The sequence below is a fragment of the Xiphias gladius genome, chromosome 1 (genome assembly GCF_016859285.1).
Source record: "Xiphias gladius isolate SHS-SW01 ecotype Sanya breed wild chromosome 1, ASM1685928v1, whole genome shotgun sequence".
Lineage (NCBI taxonomy): Eukaryota > Metazoa > Chordata > Actinopteri > Istiophoriformes > Xiphiidae > Xiphias > Xiphias gladius.
Window position 1 is genome coordinate 25,299,133 of NC_053400.1, and position 22,366 is coordinate 25,321,498.

General features: G+C 40.6%; 1 protein-coding gene across 2 annotated transcripts; it reads right to left on the reverse strand.

The window, feature by feature from the left end:
- Positions 1-1,826: 1,826 nt before the first annotated feature.
- LOC120796591 (RNA-binding motif, single-stranded-interacting protein 1-like) lies at positions 1,827-19,241 on the reverse strand. 2 transcript variants are annotated; one of them, XM_040139606.1, is made up of 14 exons: positions 19,102-19,241; positions 16,330-16,472; positions 14,511-14,569; positions 13,472-13,563; positions 10,731-10,888; positions 9,813-9,892; positions 9,598-9,698; positions 8,964-9,013; positions 8,775-8,865; positions 6,930-6,980; positions 5,902-6,003; positions 5,064-5,132; positions 4,721-4,795; positions 1,827-3,925 (listed from the first exon to the last, which is right to left on the reverse strand). In XM_040139606.1, exons 1-13 carry the CDS (start codon positions 19,132-19,134, stop codon positions 4,727-4,729), a joined length of 1,098 nt encoding a protein of 365 aa, XP_039995540.1. In that variant the 5' UTR covers positions 19,135-19,241; the 3' UTR covers positions 1,827-3,925; positions 4,721-4,726. The 2 variants fall into 2 exon arrangements, with proteins under 2 accessions (XP_039995540.1, XP_039995533.1); XM_040139599.1 differs by lacking the exon at positions 19,102-19,241 and adding an exon at positions 18,828-18,878.
- Between the last annotated feature and the right edge of the window lie 3,125 nt (positions 19,242-22,366).

The following is a 22,366-nucleotide window of genomic DNA, read 5'->3' on the forward strand; positions in this document are numbered from 1 at the left end:
CTCAGCTGTGGTGAATTAAGAGAGAGACAGAGAGCGGAGGAGAGGAAAGAGAGAGAGACTCTACTCGGCGTGTATCTTATGTTCAAAGGGTTGATGCCCTTACAATAGGAACTTGATTGACGTGTGTGTGTGCATGGGCTACATGGGACATGTATATATATATATATATATATATTCCTGGAGCTGGGGTTGGATGGGTGGTGTGTGTGTATGTTGGTGAGTGACAGTGGGTGTGACGGCTAATCTTGCACCTTGGGGGTTTTGATCCCCTTGACTGTTGAGATCTGGGGGCATGGTGCCTTTATGTCTCTGGGATCAGCTGCACTAAGTCTCAGCTTAAGGAGAGAGATCCGGTGTAAGAGTGAAACTACAAAGGCCGCGTACCTGAAATAGCGCAGGAAAGGTCTGGGGCATGAGCACACACATGCAGCACTTGTTGCTCATCCGATCCATCATAAGTTGCATATATAAGATGAGACTTAGTCATACAAAGAGATCCATGCTTGAAAATAACTCGTGGCGGATACGTCGGACAGCTTTGGCTCAAAGTGCCCTCTGCTGCCAGACATCAGTACAGCCCAATTAATTGGACTGATAATTGGACAATGGACTGTTTTAAGGGTTGTTTGAGGGTTTTCCTTTTTTTCTTTTTTTTTATTGTAATCACAGTTCAAGTTTTTTTGGTTATTGCCAAATATCTTAGGAAGGATTTGCTAGTTTGGTAAGTTTTTATTGTTATGTGATTGGGAATAGGTTAGATGTGGTTACTTATTTATTTATTCTGTTTGTTTAAAGTCTTCAAGTTGCACTTCACAGATTTTTCAAATGAATGTTAATTTAACCATTATGCAGAGTATGACTCAGCTTGAGAAAGCAGATGTGGGCGTATCATGTTTGATTTAACTCTGGAGGGAACTTTCCAAAGTCTGAAAAAAGGAGCTGTATTGATGTCATGAGTGATCTTGGCTTGGACCTGGAAAAATCTGAATGGAAAACCTGAATCAGAAACTGGAGATAAAGAGCATTTACCAGGAGTAGAGGATGTACAAAAAAAAAAAAAAAAAATGTTGTGAGTTGCATTATGGGAATAGTAGGATCCAACACTTCTGTAGCTTGACTCAGAGAATGGATTTAGAGTCAGTATACCTGGGCCTCTACTGCATCAATCTGTTCCTTTTTTTAAATCTCTCCTCCAAGTGTAAGAAAGTACAGTACTAAATTGCTGGAGTACATGTTTAAGTCTCTGTAACTCTTTAAACTTGCTTGTGATTAAGGCTATAAATTCAGTTGGCTTGATCTTACATGATAAGGCTGATGCCAATCCTTCTTATTATTGCTTTTTTTATTGACAACATATCCAGTGAAAAAACAACTAACTAAATTTTTCATATTAAAAAGTTTTGCCTGTGAATCCAAAGGCTGATACATCTCATTCCTCTGTGCCATAAAGCTCTAGGCACTGTACATTATTTTGAGTCAGTCCCACGTACACCATCGTGCTGATGCAAATATTCACTAGAGCACCAAAATCTGGGTTTTTTTTTTCCAATGAAACTATGAATTTGTGAGTTTTTAAAGATTTTACATTTACAGTAGGAATGAATGGTCTTGGGGTTGAGTGCCACAGACAGGGTAGGGAAGTTGGAAAGTACTGAGAGATTAACAGGACTTCTGACCAATATGTACAATATAGAATAACACCAGACTTATCCTTTAAACCTCGAAACACACAACATCACACATGTGCAATAGCAAGAAAATACAGAGGCAAAAGGACCAGTCAGTTAAAGAGACAGGAGTCATATCTGAGAAAGAGAAGAGCCTTTTATTCAGCACTGATTTTATTCCAATCTTTTCAAGGAGAGAGCAAGGAGAAGATTGTTCGAGAACCAGCTGAAGGTGACAGGGGAAGCAATGAGGATAACGTACAGTTGTTTTTTTTTAAAGTTTTTTTTTTTTGTTTTTTGTTTTTTTGTTTTTACATTTTATCCAGCAACCAATGTTCAGAATGGGAAAGTACACTCAGTAAAAAGCCTGGTTACTGCTTGTATTTCCCTGCTGTGATCATTTACTGCTACAGTACTACTGATCGAGGAGGAGCACCACGACCATACAGCCTTGACCATATTTCTTGTTATCTTTGTAGTGTAGTGTTCTTACATTGGAAATCATAAATTTAAAGAAAAAAAGCAAAGCAAACAATAAAACTTATTTTTCACTTTTGGCCCTGAATGTATATAATTTACAAATCTTATCTTTAACAAGCCAACCTTTGAAATACAGTACATGCTGTCAGCCATTTGATTTCAACTTCCATCAAATTCTAATGAAATACTGCTGTTTTTGAAGTACTTCATACATGATTGTTGCATTTATTTTGCAGGAGGCAAGATTTGAGTTACTTTTTCCACTCGTCCAGATTATTTGGCATGAACACTATTAAGCTGTCGTATAGCCAAATTATCAAAATTTGGCTAAATCCTAGTGTTACACCTGGAGAGCTTTACAGTGGCAGTGTAACCCAAGATTGTGACTTGTATTTAAAGGAAAAAGACAAAAGGTAAGGGAAAGTGTTGAGTCACCTAACATCTGTCTGGAATGGCAAAGGCAGAAGAATGCACCAAATGAACGTATGTAGCCTGCATTCATTTGTTTCAAAAACATCGTAAACAAACTACTTTAAGGAGAAGCGAGTAGTTGTCTGACTTTGAATCTCTAAAATGGTAGAATGGAGCATCACAATTGAACAACACTCATCATGTTGTGAAAAATAAACACCAGAACAGAAGCAATGACAAATAAGGATGAGGCATAGCACAATGTTTCTTTGAAAATCAGGAAGAGAAATGCTGCATGTGGGAGACAAACGGTAGAATTCCTATTTAGCCAGCTCCTGAGCGTGGCTTTTGTTCTGCTTACGTCCACTCTGGTGGAAAGGGGCTTTACCTGCAAACCCCACAACAGCAGCAGACTCCAGCAGAACCTTGAGGTAGATCACTGGTCAAACTGACCACAAGAGAAAAAAAAACCTCCTAAAAGATGCCCATTGGGTGTAAAACTTGTAATTTCATAAAAGTACGGCTCTTGTTTCATGTCATATCTTTAAGTTTAAAAAAGAAAGAGGAAAATACGGAATTGCCTTGCTCTGAGTTTGCCACCGTTCTTTTTTCTCAATATTGCCCTGGGACTCTCATTGTCTTTATTGCTACCGAAAGACTAGATAGCCAAACACTCGATGGAAATCTCCATGATTTCACACACACATTTGATCAATCAGATAGAAATATGACACCTGATCAAGTTTAATGAAAAATGTCGGAGAATGTTTGATGTGACGTAAGGAAGGCACCTTTTCCAATAGTAAATTCATGAATTTTCTAATGAAATGGTCACCTGTATTAGCTGTCAAGCGCAGTTGAACATAAATTGATTTTGGAAGCTTTTCTGTGGCCACTTGGAAAACCAAAATGAAGCTATTCTAAAACCTTAAACTTCAGTGCAAACAATGTTTTGCAAGGTTTTTCATATATCACAAATAAAGGAACTATAAAATCATAGAAACCTCGGAGTGGGAAAACATCTCAATCTCATGCATTTTAGTATCCCATCATCCTGGGGGGTGGGGGGCGGGGCTAAGGAGGGGAGAGGGGCAGGAGGGTCCTCTGGTCTTGGTTTGGGAATCCATGAAAAAAGAGAAAATGAAGAACATGTTGTTTCTTATCAAAATAAATCTTGTTTTTTTTTTTCTGTGATTAGCCAACTGCTTGAGTCCATTTACACTGTCCTCATTTTCCACCACAAATGTCGGGGCTGTGCAAAAAAAGTTCATGTGTCTGGTCCAATCAAAGAAGGCGGTGCCTGTTATCGCTGTGATGTCATCAGCAACTTCCCACCTGCCCTCTGGCTCACAGAGCGGTAAAATAGCCTAAAAATAAAGACACAGAAAGCAGAAGCACTGGTGTAAAAACTGTAAACTAATATATATAGCAGCAACATTAGGATCTTATTTTCTTTGAGCAACACAGTGTAGTGCTATTTTTAATAAAGGCAGGTAATGCGATCTCAATAACTATTAGATTATTGTTATTCTGCTTATTTAAAGTTGCCCTCCTCTCAGAAATTTGTTTTTTTTTTTCCTATTGTTTCTTCATTTGGATGTTTGACCTTCAGTGTGTTTGACGATAGGCGGCTGCTTTCACATTCATCTGCTGAAGGGAGAAAGTTTCTCCATGCTCACCTTAAAGCTGAGTTTAACTGGTGTACGTATGAGCGCAGCTATTTTGGAAGCTCTGCTATGCAGCTTACATGTTCCTGAAGTGTGATATGGAAACTCGAAGCCTCCGGTGCACATATGCTGAAAATGGACTCAAGGAGACGTCTCATGTCCAGCAGTTGAGCTTTTGAAACTTGACTTTGGTACTGTTTTTTAATAAAGCACCATCTGTAAAGGTATGTAAACTGTAACTTTTTACAACCTGGCAACCCCGAAAAAAATTTTCATTATAACTTTATAACTGATCTAAAAAGCCTTAGTAATTGATTAACCATTAATAAAGCAGTTACTTACAACATATAAACCCTTGGTGCTTAATTAGAAAGTGGTACAATAACTTGGTACCACTTTCGAATAAGAAAGGGACTTTTATGTGGGAGTAAAGTTGCAGAAATAAACTTGCTGGCGTGTACGTGAGACGGCATACATTCAGAAACTGAAGCGTACCTGTGATTACTTGCTGAGCTGACTGTAAGGAGATGAGTTGTTGGAGGAATCCACTTGCTGCGGCGTGCCACTTTCCTGAAAAGCAAAACAGCATCTCTCATTTAGAACGAGATAATAACTATATTCCACTGCGTTTGCACTGAGATAATTGGTAGTTTTAGAGGACGAACACTTCGAAAACAACTAAAGCCCTCATGAATGGAAGAGGATTGGACTGGCATGGGGTATTGTAATTATCTTAAACAATTATTGCTTTAAGATATATCACAGTTAAATGGACAGTGGCTAGAAGGAGAATGTTTTGAATGAAGATCTGAATGAGACTAAGATACAATGAACTTACAGGTGGTGCCTGCATGGGAGGATACTGAGGCATGTAAGCTCCCTGGACACCAGGGTTGGCAGCAATATACTGTAAGATATGAAAAGATAAAATTAACGCCAAACTATTGAATGGCATATGACATAGAGTCAGGCCTGAAAGACTGTCTTGCTATACGTGCGGCTTGTGTTACTCAACTTTATTTATATAGAACTTTAAACACAATACAGTTAATCCAAAGTTTACAGCACAGGGGAAAAAAAGCCATGAGAAAGAAGAGAATTACACTCAAAGAATCACATGTTTATACCATGCACATAGAGATAACAAACTCCTGGAGAATGGAAAATGCAAGGTAGGAGGAAGGCAGTTTCATAGTTTCGGGGCAGCTATTGAGAAAGCCGTGGTACTTAGTCCTTGATCTTAAGGATCTCAGGTCTCTGCTAGTGTGGTATGGGGACAATAAGACTGGGCTTATTTGATGTGTCATTCACATATAGAGTAATTTCCCAGCCCATGTGGATTTATTAGACATCAAATAAATTACAGATTAAAAAATAAATAAATAAATACTGTTGTAGTGGTAAAACATTTGTCATTCAGGAAGATAACTTTTTACACATTGCAAACAAGAAACTTTGTTTTCTGTCCCAAGCTCTACAAATAAAAGCTTTTTTTTAAAAAAATAATCATCCATTTATGAGAAAATAAGGACATTTTTCTAAAAACTGTAGCCCTGAAATCATCACACATTGGTCAAGAGAACATGAAACATGTATTATCTATTTAATTTATACTATACAGATTTAATTTGATCAACGCTGTGTGAGTATATAGGATATCCCAGAATTCCACTCACTGCTCCAGTGTTTCCCAGTGACAGCTGACCCATCTGCTGAGTAATCATGGCTGTGGGGTGCAGTGACATGGAGGGATCCACAGAGGGAGACATCACAGCAGCCTGTAACACAAGGCATCTCAGTTTTTTACCACATGGTATCACATGATACAGTTCCACAAACTAAATCAACTAATTCTGATGAAACACATATAGCACATAAAGGCTGCAGCAACGGCGGCAGGCAGTGTTGAGTATAAATATAGCACGAGTTACTGTTTAAAACCTATGTATGTAGGACAGACCAAAAGGATTAGCTGGCCAAAAAAAAAAAAGATATTTTGTTTGTGGGTTTGAGGTTTAAGAAATGTAAACTAATACATTTGAAGCACTACGTCCATGATAATATCTGAGGTAAACGTAAAGTATTCTATGCTCCTGGATTACGTTAAGGGATGAAAATATGCAAAAGGTATGTCATTGCCAGCTCTACTCAGTTTTCAGATGAGTATATTCCTTTAAACATGACGCCTTTAGGGAATAGACCATTTCCTAGTAAAAAGTGGGGGAAGGGCAGATCAGCAGAGACACTTGTTCCGCTGGAAACCATCTGTTGGAAGAGTCAAAGAGTCACAAGACTGTCTCTGCTTCAGGCATTTCCTGCAGGATCCAAAGTGAGGAGGAGGGGGCGGGCAGTGGCTGAATGTCTTTTTCGTTGTTCCATTTCTCTTTCATACACACTCCAACGCACATACACACATGCACACACACACGTACACACACACACACACAATATATATAAATACACAGCGGCTATATTTCCCACAACTTGTCTCAGCTATGTCCCTCTATGTTTGGGGATGTTTTGGACGCTATTGGCTTGACTGTGAGAGCAGAACAGGCTGATTAAAGTAACACTGAGTTACTGTGAGCTCAGCTTAGCTGTAGCGGTGCCACACACCCATTTCCTGTACACAGAATGGGAGGTAATGTATGAGTGTTTGAAAAAAAACAAAAAAACAAAAAAGCAAATGCCATTGTTTCCTTACCGGGTGTTGCATGATATATGGTTGATGTGCCACCCAAGAATGACTCTGTACCTAACAGAGAGTCAGACAGGGAGGGAGGGGCAGAACAAAGACAGATGAAAAGAGAGAGGGTTATTGGTGTGTCTTGAATCAAACTTGTATATATTACAAACTAACTTTACAAATGTATTCAGCAATATTTTGCAAGTAGAAATACATGGATTTTAACAGTCTAAATCCCCTAACTGGGGCTGCAACAGCATATAACATATCCATCCATCCATCGATCTGTTTTGAAGCCCCTATTCCTGCTCAGAGATCCTGGTCAACCTTGACAGCCCAAAAATATCCAAAGCCTTCAGCTTTTTAGGGCCAGTCTGCTTCCCCCTCCGTTGGCACAGCAATAAGAAGCTTTTCAACCACAGCAATGACCTCGGCCATTAAGATGGCCTCCAAACTACATGAATCTTACAGTTCTGCCTCTTGTTCTGAGAGTATGTCTGTCTGATTAGCAGTTCAATAAACTTCTTCTTCTAACTCTCAATAATATCCCCAACCTGGAAGAAGTCCTGCTTTTCCCTCCTGAGGTCTTCAGTGGTTCTCCAGAACTTCTTTGAAGCTGGCAGAAGGTTATCCTGGTAGCCTTTTACGAGCATGAGCTATACTCGGGTTTTTGCGTATGTAACTATAACATATACAACCTTTTTGGCCTAGGTCCATTGCCTGTGTGCCAGCCAAGCCTTGAAAGGCTCATTTTTTAGGTCTACAGTTTCCCCACCGCTGGTGTCTACCAGAGGGCTCTTGGGCTGCCGACCTTCAACCCTAGCTCTTTGTAACCATTTCCGCAACCCTCAAGACAGGTAGGTAGGTGTTCAGGTGCAATGCCCACTGGACAAGGAGCAGGACTAGGGAAGATATTGGCAGCACAAACAGAGCGTTGCTTGGATGGGACTGCTAGATCCGTTGTCTGGGTGTGTGTACCTAAATTATATCTTACTTGAAGACTTCAGTGTTCATACTGGCATTGAATAAGACACCTGGAGGGGTGTACCTGAGAGGAATTGCCTCCTCCATCTGATTGAAAAGGTGAAGCCTTTGTCAAAACTAGTTGTGCATTAGGATGAAAAACTCCTTGTTCAAACACAAGAAAACTCTTTCCTTGGACAAACGGAACAAAGAGAAGGTCTGAACATATTATTTAGAACTTTTCACCACCTCCTCACATGATGGGAATGTCTACCACACAGGCCTAGACGACCAAAACATTTATCCGGAACCCATCTGGTAGAGGACTCTATTCAAAACCTCTATTGTGTGTTGCAAAGCCTGCTAGACAAGCCCCCAACGATTCATCCCATCAATGGAAATGAATCTTAAGCAACAGATGTCGTCAGTGGTGGATAGAAAATAAAGAATCAAAAGTAATGAGTGAACCAGTCAGCAACAATGAGCAAGAACCCAATTCAGAGAAATGCATGACTCAGAGAGGATGACTGTACCTGCGGAAAAGAGGAGGTTTTCTGACAACTTCCCTCCTATGAACCACTAAGCTTACTATTATATTACATGATTTGTAGTTGGCCAAGCTCTTCAAACACTAAATCATTCAAATAATCATCCACTGCCACAAGGAGCTGCCAAAGAATGAGGTGGTCCAGGGAAGCTTTATCACCTATACTTACATCTAAAGCACCTGTACGACCCACACAGCAAGCAAAAATACAGCCTAACCCACATAAACACACGGTAACCTGATATGTAACATAGAGGGAAAGAGAGAGAGACAGTGAGAGAGAAATTATTTAAATTCAGTTCTGGCTGTCGGACAAGTTTATATTCGCCCATTAAGGGGATCTTCTACAGTACCTGGTAAGCAGAGACTGGAGACATGTAGGGAGACATTGCAGGCTGCACAGTCATTATCCTGTTGGCCACTGGATACGGAGAAGGATAGTACCTAGGAAACAGACTGTACTTCAAATAACGCTGAGGATTTATGAGGCGAGTAACAAGTTGAATGATGTCTTGTTCTGCTATAACCTGAGTGCAACTTACCCATTCTGCATAGCTGCTGAGGAGGGGTCATAGGTAAGAGTCATTGCACCCTAAGGTGAGGAAACAGACAATTATTTGTATCTTATTACTACATCATAACAGTTGAACACAATATGAAATAATGATCAGTACAGATGAAAATGATCACTATGTCAGTTATAATATGGGAATAATTTTAGCACTTGAAATATTAATTTTTCATTTCTCATACATCTCATACATATCCTGGTGTACAGATGATCAAAAATAGGAATGATTGTTTCATTTTGATAAGAAGTCCAGATGGACTATTTAATTAGTATTTACACTGATTTCTCCAGGATTATATAGTAAATATTTTTGACAGTGATTTATGAGTGCTCTTGTAGACAGTGAATGTCTGACGATGTCATTTTGAAAGTTGTTCAAGTTGGTCGGACTTTTTTATAGAATTGTTAAAAAAAATTTGTTATACGAGGCACTCTGGTTCTGTTTCATTTTTACGGTGTCTTGTAAGCCTATGCGTGTGGGCTAGACATAGTTGTAAGCATGACACAATAATAAAAACTTAATTCATTCATTCTCACCACAATAATAAGTAGCACAGAGGGGACAAAAGGTTACAGTACATGCAAGATGAAAAGCAGATACATACTAGTCTGAGATCCCCTGTCTGTCCATTGGGAACAAATCCACTGTGAGCATGTTTCTTCCTTTGACTGTCCGCAAACTTACACAGCAAGGGCTGAGGGGGGGCTGCGGGTAAAGCACAAAAACTAACATATTAGCATTTGCTCAACAATCAATTATCACTGCCTCCACAGTTTTCATGGGAAGGACAGTGTACAGAAAGGGGAAATTCTTTCCTACCCAGAGCTCCAGAAGCCATCTTGATAAACTTTCCATTGAAGTGGGAGATGACTGCATTACACTGCTCTGTTGTGTCCATCCTGACAGGGGAGGGGATAAAACAACAGCCATGACTCATCATTAAATCACAGTCGGTCTACACTGAAATTTTCCCCAACACAAAGTGGTATTGTTAGGCATTACGCAAACTGGAATAACTCTAGGCCCCCGTCATGCAAAATTTGACCATCATTGTCCTCTTCTTTTTAATCGCAGTTCAAATTTTGTACAGTTATAAACGACAACCGCAGTAGACTCAGATTCTACCACAACAATTCTTGGCTTTGTGTATATTGAACAGGAACTAATAAGTGGTATCTCAGCTTGTCTTCATTTGGCTTCCATCAAAACAATGGCAATTTAAGATTCAGTGAGAAAAATTATTTGAAAATCATGGGTAGATTGCAAAAGACAAAGAAAAAAAGACAACACGGCCTCTATTATTCTTTCATGAGATCAGATTTACACTGTTTACTGGCAGCATTTTTAACACAAAGCAAGTCCTGTACAGACAACGACTGACTCTAGTTAATAAGTAAGGCCAACTCAAAGACGCAAGTGTGAAAGTAACCCTAAATTGTAATAAAACCAGTTACTATGTTACTCTGAATGCATTATATAATGTCAGAAATACACCATAATAGTGAAGAATTTGTTGCTAATATTCCTATTTTTAATAAAAATTGAGCAAATGTTAATTCATCAATGATTGTACTCGAAAAGTGGCGACACAGTGCCGTTGCTAAACACTAAAACACTAAAAATTTTGAGCGGTAATTTTTGTGTTCGTTCTTTGTGTGTAATTGATCAAAGCTGTGGGTTTATTCTACAACTACTTTAAAGGTAATCGCTCCTTTTTGTCAATCGTCTGTGACTGACCTGGCGAAGCCCACGCCGCGGCTGTTGCCGCTGTAGTCTCGCAGGATCCGCGTGGAGACCACCTGGCCAAAGGGTTGCAGCATGTTCTCCAACTCTTTCTCATCCACAGAAAGAGGCAAATTGGAAATGTATAGATTTGTGGGGTCCTGCTCCTGTTGCTGCTCACATAAAAAAGGATGGAAAAGAGGGAATATATTGAATACATTGTGTTTTATAGTATATTTTGTACGTGACATCTGACCTGAGAGAGACCCACAAGCCAAAATGCAACAATAGTTTCTCATGAACCAGGCAAATTTGCAATGAACCACAGGTAAAGGCAGTGCTGCACTGTTTCTTCAGTGACAAATGAAAGTCTGATAGAATATATATTTTTCTCTGCTATGAAACTTGTCTGCATGGATCAGGGTTTGAGACTAAGCTAAAGTATTATTAAGGGTCAGAGGAAGACATTGGGTTAAACAAACATTAATAAGCTCTCCTGCACACGCACATGAATGCACTCGCGCGCGCGCACACACACACACTGAAACACACTTCATCTGTACTAGGCACCAGCTCGGCCGCCTCTACGGTCTTCCTTAGAAACAGCAGGAGAGCAGTGTAGCCTAGCTACCACGACACACAAACCGCTGTGTTTGTTGCAAACAGAGCAGCTTCATGCAGGTCTCCAGCGAGCTTCCCTTCATCAATGGACGGGGGACCGGGCTGGGAAGGGGAAGGGACTGAAAAAAATTTTGATGACCCAAACAATACCCGCTGCCCACTACGACACAAATCACAGATGGGTTGCAGAAATTTCCTGTCTGTTTTCTGAAATTTTTTTTGGAAAAATGAAAAAAACTGGTGTGCTTTACTTTAAATGAGTCACAGGGGATCAACAATGCGTCGGAGCAGTAGTACTGTTAATACCCGGTGACATAGTAATAATTCTGGTAAAATTCCGTATTGTCTACACAGTCTAACCTAACCAAGATGGTGTGTGAGTGTATGAGCTAGTGGTCCCGTGTGTAACAAGTCACACTGACTGACAGGTTATTTGGCAGAGAGAGACATGACATCTGGTTTCTACAGTGAAAGCAAATGGGGTCACGGGAAGAGCAGCTTGTCAGCTGAGGTCATGTGACCAGTCTAATGTCATTCTCCAACACACACCGGACACAAGCACGCATTAAAGAAGTACAACCCCACTGAGATGTTCACAAGACAAATATGCATACACACACACACATGCACACACACGCACTTCATCTGTACTAGGCACCAGCTCGGCCGCCTCTACGGTCTTCCTTAGAAACAGCAGGAGAGCAGTGTAGCCTAGCTACCACGACACACAAACCGCTGTGTTTGTTGCAAACAGAGCAGCTTCATGCAGGTCTCCAGCGAGCTTCCTTCATCAATGGACGGGGACCGGGCTGGGAAGGGGAAGGGACTGAAAAAAATTTTGATGACCCAAACAATACCCGCTGCCCACTACGACACAAATCACAGATGGGTTGCAGAAATTTCCTGTCTGTTTTCTGAAATTTTTTTTGGAAAAATGAAAAAAACTGGTGTGCTTTACTTTAAATGAGTCACAGGGGATCAACAATGCGTCGGAGCAGTAGTACTGTTAATACCCGGTGACATAGTAATAATTCTGGTAAAATTCCGTATTGTCTACACAGTCTAACCTAACCAAGATGGTGTGTGAGTGTATGAGCTAGTGGTCCCGTGTGTAACAAGTCACACTGACTGACAGGTTATTTGGCAGAGAGAGACATGACATCTGGTTTCTACAGTGAAAGCAAATGGGGTCACGGGAAGAGCAGCTTGTCAGCTGAGGTCATGTGACCAGTCTAATGTCATTCTCCAACACACACCGGACACAAGCACGCATTAAAGAAGTACAACCCCACTGAGATGTTCACAAGACAAATATGCATACACACGCACGCACATGAATGCACTCACACACACACACACAGCACACACACACACACTGAAACACACTTCATCTGTACTAGGCAGCCGCCTCTACGGTCTTCCTTAGAAACAGCAGGAGAGCAGTGTAGCCTAGCTACCACGACACACAAACCGCTGTGTTTGTTGCAAACAGAGCAGCTTCATGCAGGTCTCCAGCGAGCTTCCCTTCATCAATGGACGGGGGACCGGGCTGGGAAGGGGAAGGGACTGAAAAAAATTTTGATGACCCAAACAATACCCGCTGCCCACTACGACACAAATCACAGATGGGTTGCAGAAATTTCCTGTCTGTTTTCTGAAATTTTTTTTGGAAAAATGAAAAAAACTGGTGTGCTTTACTTTAAATGAGTCACAGGGGATCAACAATGCGTCGGAGCAGTAGTACTGTTAATACCCGGTGACATAGTAATAATTCTGGTAAAATTCCGTATTGTCTACACAGTCTAACCTAACCAAGATGGTGTGTGAGTGTATGAGCTAGTGGTCCCGTGTGTAACAAGTCACACTGACTGACAGGTTATTTGGCAGAGAGAGACATGACATCTGGTTTCTACAGTGAAAGCAAATGGGGTCACGGGAAGAGCAGCTTGTCAGCTGAGGTCATGTGACCAGTCTAATGTCATTCTCCAACACACACCGGACACAAGCACGCATTAAAGAAGTACAACCCCACTGAGATGTTCACAAGACAAATATGCATACACACACACACATGCACACACACGCACACACGCACGCACGCACGCACATACTCACAGCACACATGCCAAGCTCACCTTGGCCATCTGGGCCTGGATGCCACTGGTTTTCAGAGCATGTACAGCCTTTAAAGCAGCCGCCGGGCTGTCGAAGTCCACAAAGCCGTAACCTGTAGTGGTAGAATAGTATGTTCATTATCTGTCATCAAATAATAAGAGGAACCACCTATTGTACATTTTGTACTGTCACTGTTACTGAGGGATGGGTCATATATGTATTGTTATTCATTGTTTACTACTGTAACTGTACCAAGATATCTTCTATATAATCAACCATGATACACAGTCTTGTCTATATTAACACTACAAAACAATTTTAAAAATCAGATTTCTCTCATGGTGGTTTCTGTAATGAAATAATGAAATTTGCTTAATCGGAGTTAGATGAGTGGCTTGAAACCACTCTCGTGCCTTGTTTAGTCTGTACAAAACAGCAGTGTATAAATTACAAGTTGCAGTTTTACAGGGGATTATTTCTTGGTTGGGCACAGTCACTTCCTGGAGTCTTGAAGTCAAAATATCGAACTATTCCTTTAAGAACCAAACCAGCGTCTATGTCTAACTCAATCTATGACAAAATGATACTTTGCATGCCTTTTTACCATTTTCCAAAGCATACCATAGCGTTTCTGATTTTTGTATATGTTTTCCCATCATCCAGACAGTCACTGGTTTCTATTTATTTGAATAAGGTGTAGATCTGAGACTCTAAACCTGCTTGAATTAGGTAATCCATCGTAACCTGCCTTTGTTTTCGTCAAACTTTTGTTATCATCGCACTGTAATGCAAAACACAACAAGTTTGACAAACATAAAAAGCACACACATTCACTGTTCATGTTCACGCTGATGGATTACCCAGCTCAAGCAAATATTAGGCGCAGCGAGTTGATTTTCATACCCTGTGGAAATGAATGGAAACCGGGAGCTGCCGGGAGAGTGTGGAGAGTAATTTCAAAATCTGAAACAACATGGTGCGTGTTTAAAAAAAAAAAAATCTAATCGGACAGCACCAAACAAGTGATGGCTGGTACTGTGAGTTAATGACCTTACTGACCTTTACATTTGTTGGTTGTCTTGTCCAGGATTGCTTTTGCTGACTGAATCTTGCCATACCTGGGCACACATCAACATGTAGATTACTGTCAAAGAACTCTCTCTTTGAAAAGAATCAACAAAGGGAGACAGGTGATCGTCTTTTATGAAAATCTCTCTTAATCGGCTCGGACTTCTCATTATGTATGCCTAATGGCGGTCGAATTTCTGTGTACCCCTTTGCAGAATCTGTACAGAGAGTATCCTCACTCATCGTGACAATCTAGTGAGATCAAGAATAAAAGACAAGACAGGCAGAAAAAGAGCCATTCATGGAAACAATAAAAACTGGTGATATTCATTGAGATACCTGGTGATTTCAGAGGCATATACTGTACATCACTACTCTCCCCTACATGCTTCCAAACACTGTGGATCAAATTTCAGCGTTTCAGCCTTTGCTCCATGTCTGACTTTATACTAAAGTTGAACTGTGGCACAAGCTGCGGGCTGCTATCTGAACACACGCACCATACAGACTGAATGCCTAGCTTTCATCACCATTCAGACTTTGTTGCTATGAAAAGCGCTTTCATTTCTGCTTTGTGCTGGCAAACACCATTGGGGACATGAACAAAACACAAGCAAACGGGACACAAACAGATGCTGCTGCTGCTGGTTACATGGGTGAATGCCTCTCTCCATATGTTTGTGATTCAGAGGGATACAGAGGTGACAAAACTCCACTAATTATGGCATCCACCACACCAACCGCTCGGACTGGAGCCTATAGTATAAAGTATTGAACGTGTTCTCTGGGCGGCTTTACATGACTCTGTGTTTTCCTTTTAGACAATAATTTTTGCAGTCCACTTCACATGCCACAGTTGAGCTATGACTTCTCTATGTGTGTGTCTGTTTATAGAGGTTGGCATGGTGGTTGGAGCATTTTATGAGTCAGTATACACTATGGTTAAACCAGTGCATGTTTCTGAATCTCAGCATCGACGTTTTTGCACTAAAACAGCAGACAGTCAGTATCTTTGGTAAAGTTTCAATGAAATTTCCTTTTCTATAGCCGTTTAAATGCTATTTATTTAGTAAAAATGTCCGAAAGTTCTTTTCTTATCGAGAAGGAAACCAACCAGAAAAGACTTTAAAACTGTTGTGAGTTACGTAAACCCTGTTGAAACCCAGAATAATGACATTTTTCATAAGTCAGACGCTCGTAGACAAATACTTACATTTTGGGAAATACCCTTTTTTTGTTTTCTTGCCAAGAGTTAGATGAGAAGATTGATAACACTCATATCTGTAGAGTAATTATGACGCCACCGCCCACAGCTGGTTAGATTAACACAAAGACTAGGAACAAGGGGAAGTTATACAGCCTGGCTCTGTCCAAATGTACCCAGCCCTTTAAAACTCACCCATTGACATTACAAAAGCATAAGTGGTCAAATAATTTGCTGTGGTTGTACAGGGGTTAGCTGTTTCCAGTCTTTGTGTTAAGATAACCTTGCCATCTCCTGGCTGTGACTTCATATTTATATATATGTATAGCCACAAGTGTGGTATCAATCTTCTCTAACTCTTGACAAGACACCAAATAAGTGTATTTCAAAAATATTCCTTTTTTTAATGTTTCTTAATAGTTACATAAATGTGCCATTTAAAAAAAAAAAAAATCACAGAAAGTTTTACATACTTTATTTTTGTCCATTGTGTGTCTGAGGTCAGGGAGAGACCTTCATCAGATCGAACTAGAATGACATTGGTATGCACACACATAAGCATACTTGTACTGCTCATACTGTATGCGTGTGTGTGTGTGTACTCACTGGTGACAGAGTTTGACCAGGTCCAGGTCTGTAGTGGCAGGGGGCAGGCCGCGGATGTACAGGTTAGTTTTGCTGAGCTGCTCCAGGCCTGTGCTGCTGCTGTTGCTGCTGCTGCTGGGGCTGGACGGAGTCATGGGGTAGGACTGCACACAGGAAACCCACTGATTAGGGAGTGTGTGGGAGCTAGACAATCTAATTTAAACCCAGGTCAACAGTGATCACAGGGACATCTCATCTGTGTGAAACGAAACAATTGGATTTTACCATTCCATGAACATGCTACCGTTAAAATGTCGCCCTTGTACTCTTCTTAGGACGACAGGCACTGCTCGCCAGTGGTCCACATAGCAGTCAGTTTTCTACGTTGTGACTACATCGGGCTCCAGTGGCGGGAGTCCGTTTACTGGAGTTCTGTACTTAAGTGCGATTTTGAAGTACTTTCATTTCATGCTACCTTAAACTTCTACTCCAATATATTTCAGAGGTAAATATTGTGGGTTATTTTATTCCACTACTTTTATATGACACTTCTAGCTACTTTACAGATTAAGATTTTATATGAAAAACACATGATGAGCTTCTACAATATGATGCAGTGCATCACTAATAAACCACCCTGTAGCGTATAAAGTACCTGAAATTAGCTACACATTGACAAATTACGACATTAAGTAATTATATCCAGTGATATAAGATATTATTAATAATATAAACTCTGAATGGAGTGTTTCTGCATTATAAATACAATTACTTTTTATACTTAAAGTTCATTTGACTTGATTATAATACTTCTGTAGTTTTACTTAAGTAACATTTTAAATATGGAAATTTTAATTGCAACATTACGTGAGTATTTTTAATTTATAGTTTCGCCACTTTTACTTCAGGAAATTATTTGAATATACGTCCTCCACCGCTGCCAGGGTCTCAGTGGTAGGCCTGTTTGGCCTTTACGCTCCCGGTTGTTGTAAAAAGGTGATTCTGTCCGCCAGTAAACCACAGCGTGCGTGAAAATATCTTTATCCTGGTATGCGGGTGTTTATGAACCAGAGTATGATTAAACTTGTTCACGTCGTACATCCTGCTGTTGTGTTTATCAGAGACCTACAGTTTACTTCATACTTGTGAGCCAAACCACACCGCACTGCCTTGCAAGGCATTTCCTTCCCTTTACTCATTCATTAAAATAGCTCCAAGCTACCCCAAACCCTCTCCAGATCAGATCAAAGACAAGGCATGGCACAATCACACCATCTGTCCATAACCAATGGACAATCCACGCCAAAGCCACGGGTAGAACTATAGCCATGCGGACAAGAATCGCTGAAATATTCCTGCACAGTCTTGTGATGGCTGAATCTTCACAGCAGCTATTTTTCTTTTACAGATGAGGAATTGATCGTAGTGGCAGGAACATCTGTTAGGCCTGTCATGTGTTCAAGTAGAGGCCTTACGTTTTCGTTGGTACGCAGCTACCACGCTCACTTTCTTTGAGACCACCAAGGGTTCACATCCGGCCTCCGAGAGGGTACACTTACTCCGTCAGAGGGCAGCTACAGCGGTGTACTTCACAGAGGCGTCATCACACCTTATAGCAGACCTTATAGCAGTGCTACACCTACACCGAAAACTCCTTCACTGTTTCCCTGCAGGGAGTTAGATGCGGTTGGTTTCAGATTTCCCATGCTCAAAGTAACACACAGAATGATTTAACGAATAAGTATTACAGTTGAACCCGAAAGGTGGGTATTTGGGGTGTTAGGGGCTGCAGGCTAGAAAACTGAAACCCACAATCCACTTCATCTGGCGGAGGGCTTCCATTTCCAACACCCAGGGTTGCTTCGTGCCCGCCTTCTCCTCTGACCTTCCATCGAAAGCAAAAGGTGTGATGGGAAAGCAAAGGGGGCACGGCCTTCAATTACCTTTCTGTTCACCTGAGAGGTCAAAATGAAGGATGCAGGCGGCACAGTTCACTCCAGCACACTGACATACATTACATTACATTACATTACATTCGTCCGAGCTCTCTCTCTCTCTCTCTCTCTGTCTCTCTCTCTCTTTCTCGCTCTCTCTCTGGATTCACCCAGAATGCATTAACCTATAAAACGGACTGAAATAAACGTCATGCATATTGACCAGAGTGGGCGACTGACTGGGCAAACAAGGTTATATGGACACAACAATTAAAGCCTCGGTTGTGGAGCTATAGATGGGGTCAGCGGGCGGTTTTATCTCTCCGTGTAGCTTATCAGATGATCAGCTTCCCGCTTGACAAGTCGGCTTGAGAGCAGTGGATCTATTTCTTTGTAGAATTTAATTCATTTAGCGCTAAAAGGATTTGATATAAAGGCATACGATCCCTATGGAAGCCAGAGAGGGCTGTCCAATGTCATTTGTGGCTGCTATTATCCAGGCTGTTTATTCAAACGCTGCCTCAGGTGTGAGCAAAAAAAAAAAAAAAAAAGTAGGCTGGGATTTAAAAAAGGTTTTCGGCCTACCTGCTTGCGATTGGCTGTCTTCAGCGGGTTGCCCGTGTTTGCAAAGATCATCCTGGAGGTTATGGATAAATTTTAATGGCCCAAAAAAAAAAAAAAAAAAAAAAAAAAAAAAATCGCAACGAGGAGCCACTAGAGACGGAATCTAAGCGGTGTGAAGAGCCGGTAAAATAGCCAGTCGGTTTAAAACATCCGCATACTGAACGGGCTGATTAATAGTAATAAAGCCTCGGTCCTGCATAGGTATACTGACACATCTATACAGTCAGATGCACACCAGGCGATGGACCAACCCTCCGGTCCGGTTCATTGATCTACGACGTCCTGCAGCAGACCGCTCGGGAGTCCCCACCTACTACAGACCAAACCATCTCTGCCTCTGCAGGGTGTTCGACATCAAACGAGCTGCGTGGCCGCCCGCTAAAAACTCGCACGGGCGCTCCGATTTCTGTCACGACGGCGCGTCGGGACGTCTGGTGTCCGCGGCTCAATTTATAATCGGACCCGAAGCGCTTTTGGGTCCGATTCGTATGCGCGCAGTCAGTTGGCCTGAACACTCGCCGCCTTTCAAGTTGTTGTCGTCCGCACATACCAAACATTCTTCACCCCCACCTCCTCCAACCACACACACACACACACACACACACACGCACACACCCTCTTCCTCTTCCTACCCTTCCCCCCATCACACTACATGTCAGAGAATCAGGATGCACTGAAATATAAGCAGGGACTGGCCTGGGCTGGAGGTCACAGTCTCCCTGTAAAGCCAACTATGGGCGAGAGTGGATTAATAAACAAAAACAGGGAAGAAATATTTGGAAATATCCTAATCATCCCTTAAAAAAAACAAAAAACTGCCTGTTCGGTTTTCTGAAATGCAGCTGTGTCCTATAGGCGACATATAGTACTGTATGTAGATCATGTGACATAATGGTTTGATGTTGAAGTAGAAACAAAATATGGACTCTTTCATGAACTTCTATATATCGAGAGGATCCTTATTATTTTCACTTTTGAGTGCATTCACATTGATTTGCTCATACACAATTTTTTAAAAGTCTAAACTGAGCATTTCATATTGTGCACACAATTAACTAACAACACTGACTGATGAAAATGGGGAACTAGTGTTTTTCTAGTTTCTCTTCAAAGGTTCCGCTGATTTTTTTAATTTTTATGGTTGATTCTAAGTTGCAATGGTTTGTTATTTATGCTTTAAAATGACTTGGCCACTTTGTACGTGTTTGATCTCCTGCATTTGACCTCTAAGACCTTTTAGGTTAATCAGACACATGCTTAAAAAAAAAAAGCTTCTGGTTATTGCGCCCAGAATGAGGAATGGCCTCCCTCATTACACCAGGTCCAGCCCCTCAATAGAATCAATCGGAGGTTGTTTTGTCCGAGCTTTATTCTTCGTCAGCTGGCTGTGTGCAAGTTTCTGTCTGTAGATGTTTAACGCTGTAATTCCTATCATATGTTGAGCTGTAGCTACAATATTTGCGCCTGACAGGCTTAAATTAGAAAACATAAAAAAAGCTGAATTAATCCAGGATATTGGTGGCTACATCATACCAAACTTTAGAGATTAAAACCACGTTTTGGGCCTTTTTTGAGAATAATTTACGAGATGTACCAAACTGTGCATCAGTGTCACGCAAATTAAAAGCTTTTCCTAAGTAAAACATTGTTTGAAGAAAGAAGTGTTTCCAGATTTTAATCAGGAAATATCTGATGAAAGAAAAAGTAAACAAGCCCAAGAATCTGACCGAAAATGATACCAGCTTTCAGTTCTTGTCAGTTTTCAGTTGGCCCTCAGTATGTATTTAGGGTCAATGTTCAATCCTACACAGGACCATATCCTGGTTCTGTGGACAGGGATTTGAAACAGCAGTCAGAAAATTAATAAAATCTACAGAAAATATTACCAAATGGTTACTGAAATAAATAATTCATTATAAAACATGCAAAAACCTTTTTAAAAATATGCAAATTATGCGTAGGAAGGCTATGGACTCATGGTCTCAGTGTTTCTAAAATCCTGGCTATGTTCCTGAGTCAATGCATTTTCTGCGCAAATATGTGTCTTTGATTAAATAAGCTTTACTTGGCATGATAAGTTACATTATAGCAATCCAACAATATTATAGAGCACATTAACAATACTATCATATTGTACATAAACCAGTCAAGCCTCCCTCGGCCACTGTACAAGCATGCTGTGCAGCCACGCTTTGTTCACACACATAGATCTTTATTTTAAATTTTAGAAAAACATGGAGTCTTGGGTTCGAATATTTCACTTAGTTCAAACATTATAAAGGTTCAGTGAAGAGCTGATACAACAAAAGTGCATATGATACCATGAGACGGTGTGGAATAAGATGATTTTTCCAACTTTAAAGCAAGAGAAAAAACTGTTTGTTACTGTAAGGGGTTCATATCAATGAAAGTGTCCTTGTATGTCTTTTTTCTTTTTTACATTTTGTCTCTAAAGAATTCGATCTAAATATTTTTGCAAACCTTACAAGTCATCATCTATGTAAAAGCCACCGGAACAGACATAAACTTCAGTGAGACACAATCCTTTTGGTTCTGATTTCCAAAAAGGAAAGTGGAAAGTCTACTCAGGGAGATGATTCTTTGGGGTCATTTTTGCCTTTATTTAAAAGTGGACAGTACAGACAGTATGAGCGAGAGAGGAGGGGAGGGGGTGATGTGCAACAAAGGTACCCAGCCAGAATCAAACCACAGACTTTGCATCAAAGTATATGGTATCTGTCTTAATCACTACAAACAGTTTTTAGGTTTATTCAGAAAGCTAAATTGGACAGACTGGTAGAGATGCAGCAGCAAGAAACTTCAGGCTACACGGGTGTACAGTTTATGTGGCCCCGGAGTTGTTGGGCTTAATTGCGCGGGTCCAAACTGCCTTTCAGTTTGATCTAATTACACTCATTTTATATTCACGTACGAACACTTCAGGGCTCAAAGCAGTGCTTGCCACTAACAGCCATCCTGCTGCAGGTCCTGCTGGAGATTTATTGAGCAACGCTAAATCCAAATCCCATCAGGGTACAGGGAAGCTCTTAAAGCATCAAATTTCTCTACCTTATTTCCTCTGCTGGTGGGATTATGGTTTCATGCCGGTGTCGCGTTACAAGCCACTTCTGATGTTCCTTGAAAAGTCACTCCTATTTAAATAATCAGATGCAATACTCTTTGTACAGTTGGTTTCCTGTGCTTGCTGTTACCCTGTTTGGTCATTATTGATTAATAAACCCATCATATCAAATGTGTTGTAAACTGCCCTTTAGGTGACAGATGAGACTTCACATAGGAATTAAATGAAAATAAACTATATTTCACAAATTTAAAAAAAAAAAAAGCTGTGTATATTGCATCTATTTGCATTGTACTTTTAACCAGCTTTGCTTCAAATTGACTCAAATATCCAATAGGTCAATTGATCTGTAAGCTTTGGGTCATTTATCCTTGTATCCATTGTTTGTCTGGGTAATTAAAAAAAAAAAATTTAGAAA

Excerpts from the sequence above, each read along its gene's own strand:
- LOC120796591 (XM_040139599.1), bottom strand. The coding sequence starts at position 18,878 with ATGATCTTTGCAAACACGGGCAACCCGCTGAAGACAGCCAATCGCAAG. Across the intron at positions 6,004-6,929 it reads CATATATCATGCAACACCCG|GCTGCTGTGATGTCTCCCTC; the intron begins GTAAGGAAACAA and ends CTTGTGTTACAG. Across the intron at positions 5,133-5,901 it reads CACTGGGAAACACTGGAGCA|TATATTGCTGCCAACCCTGG; the intron begins GTGAGTGGAATT and ends CATATCTTACAG.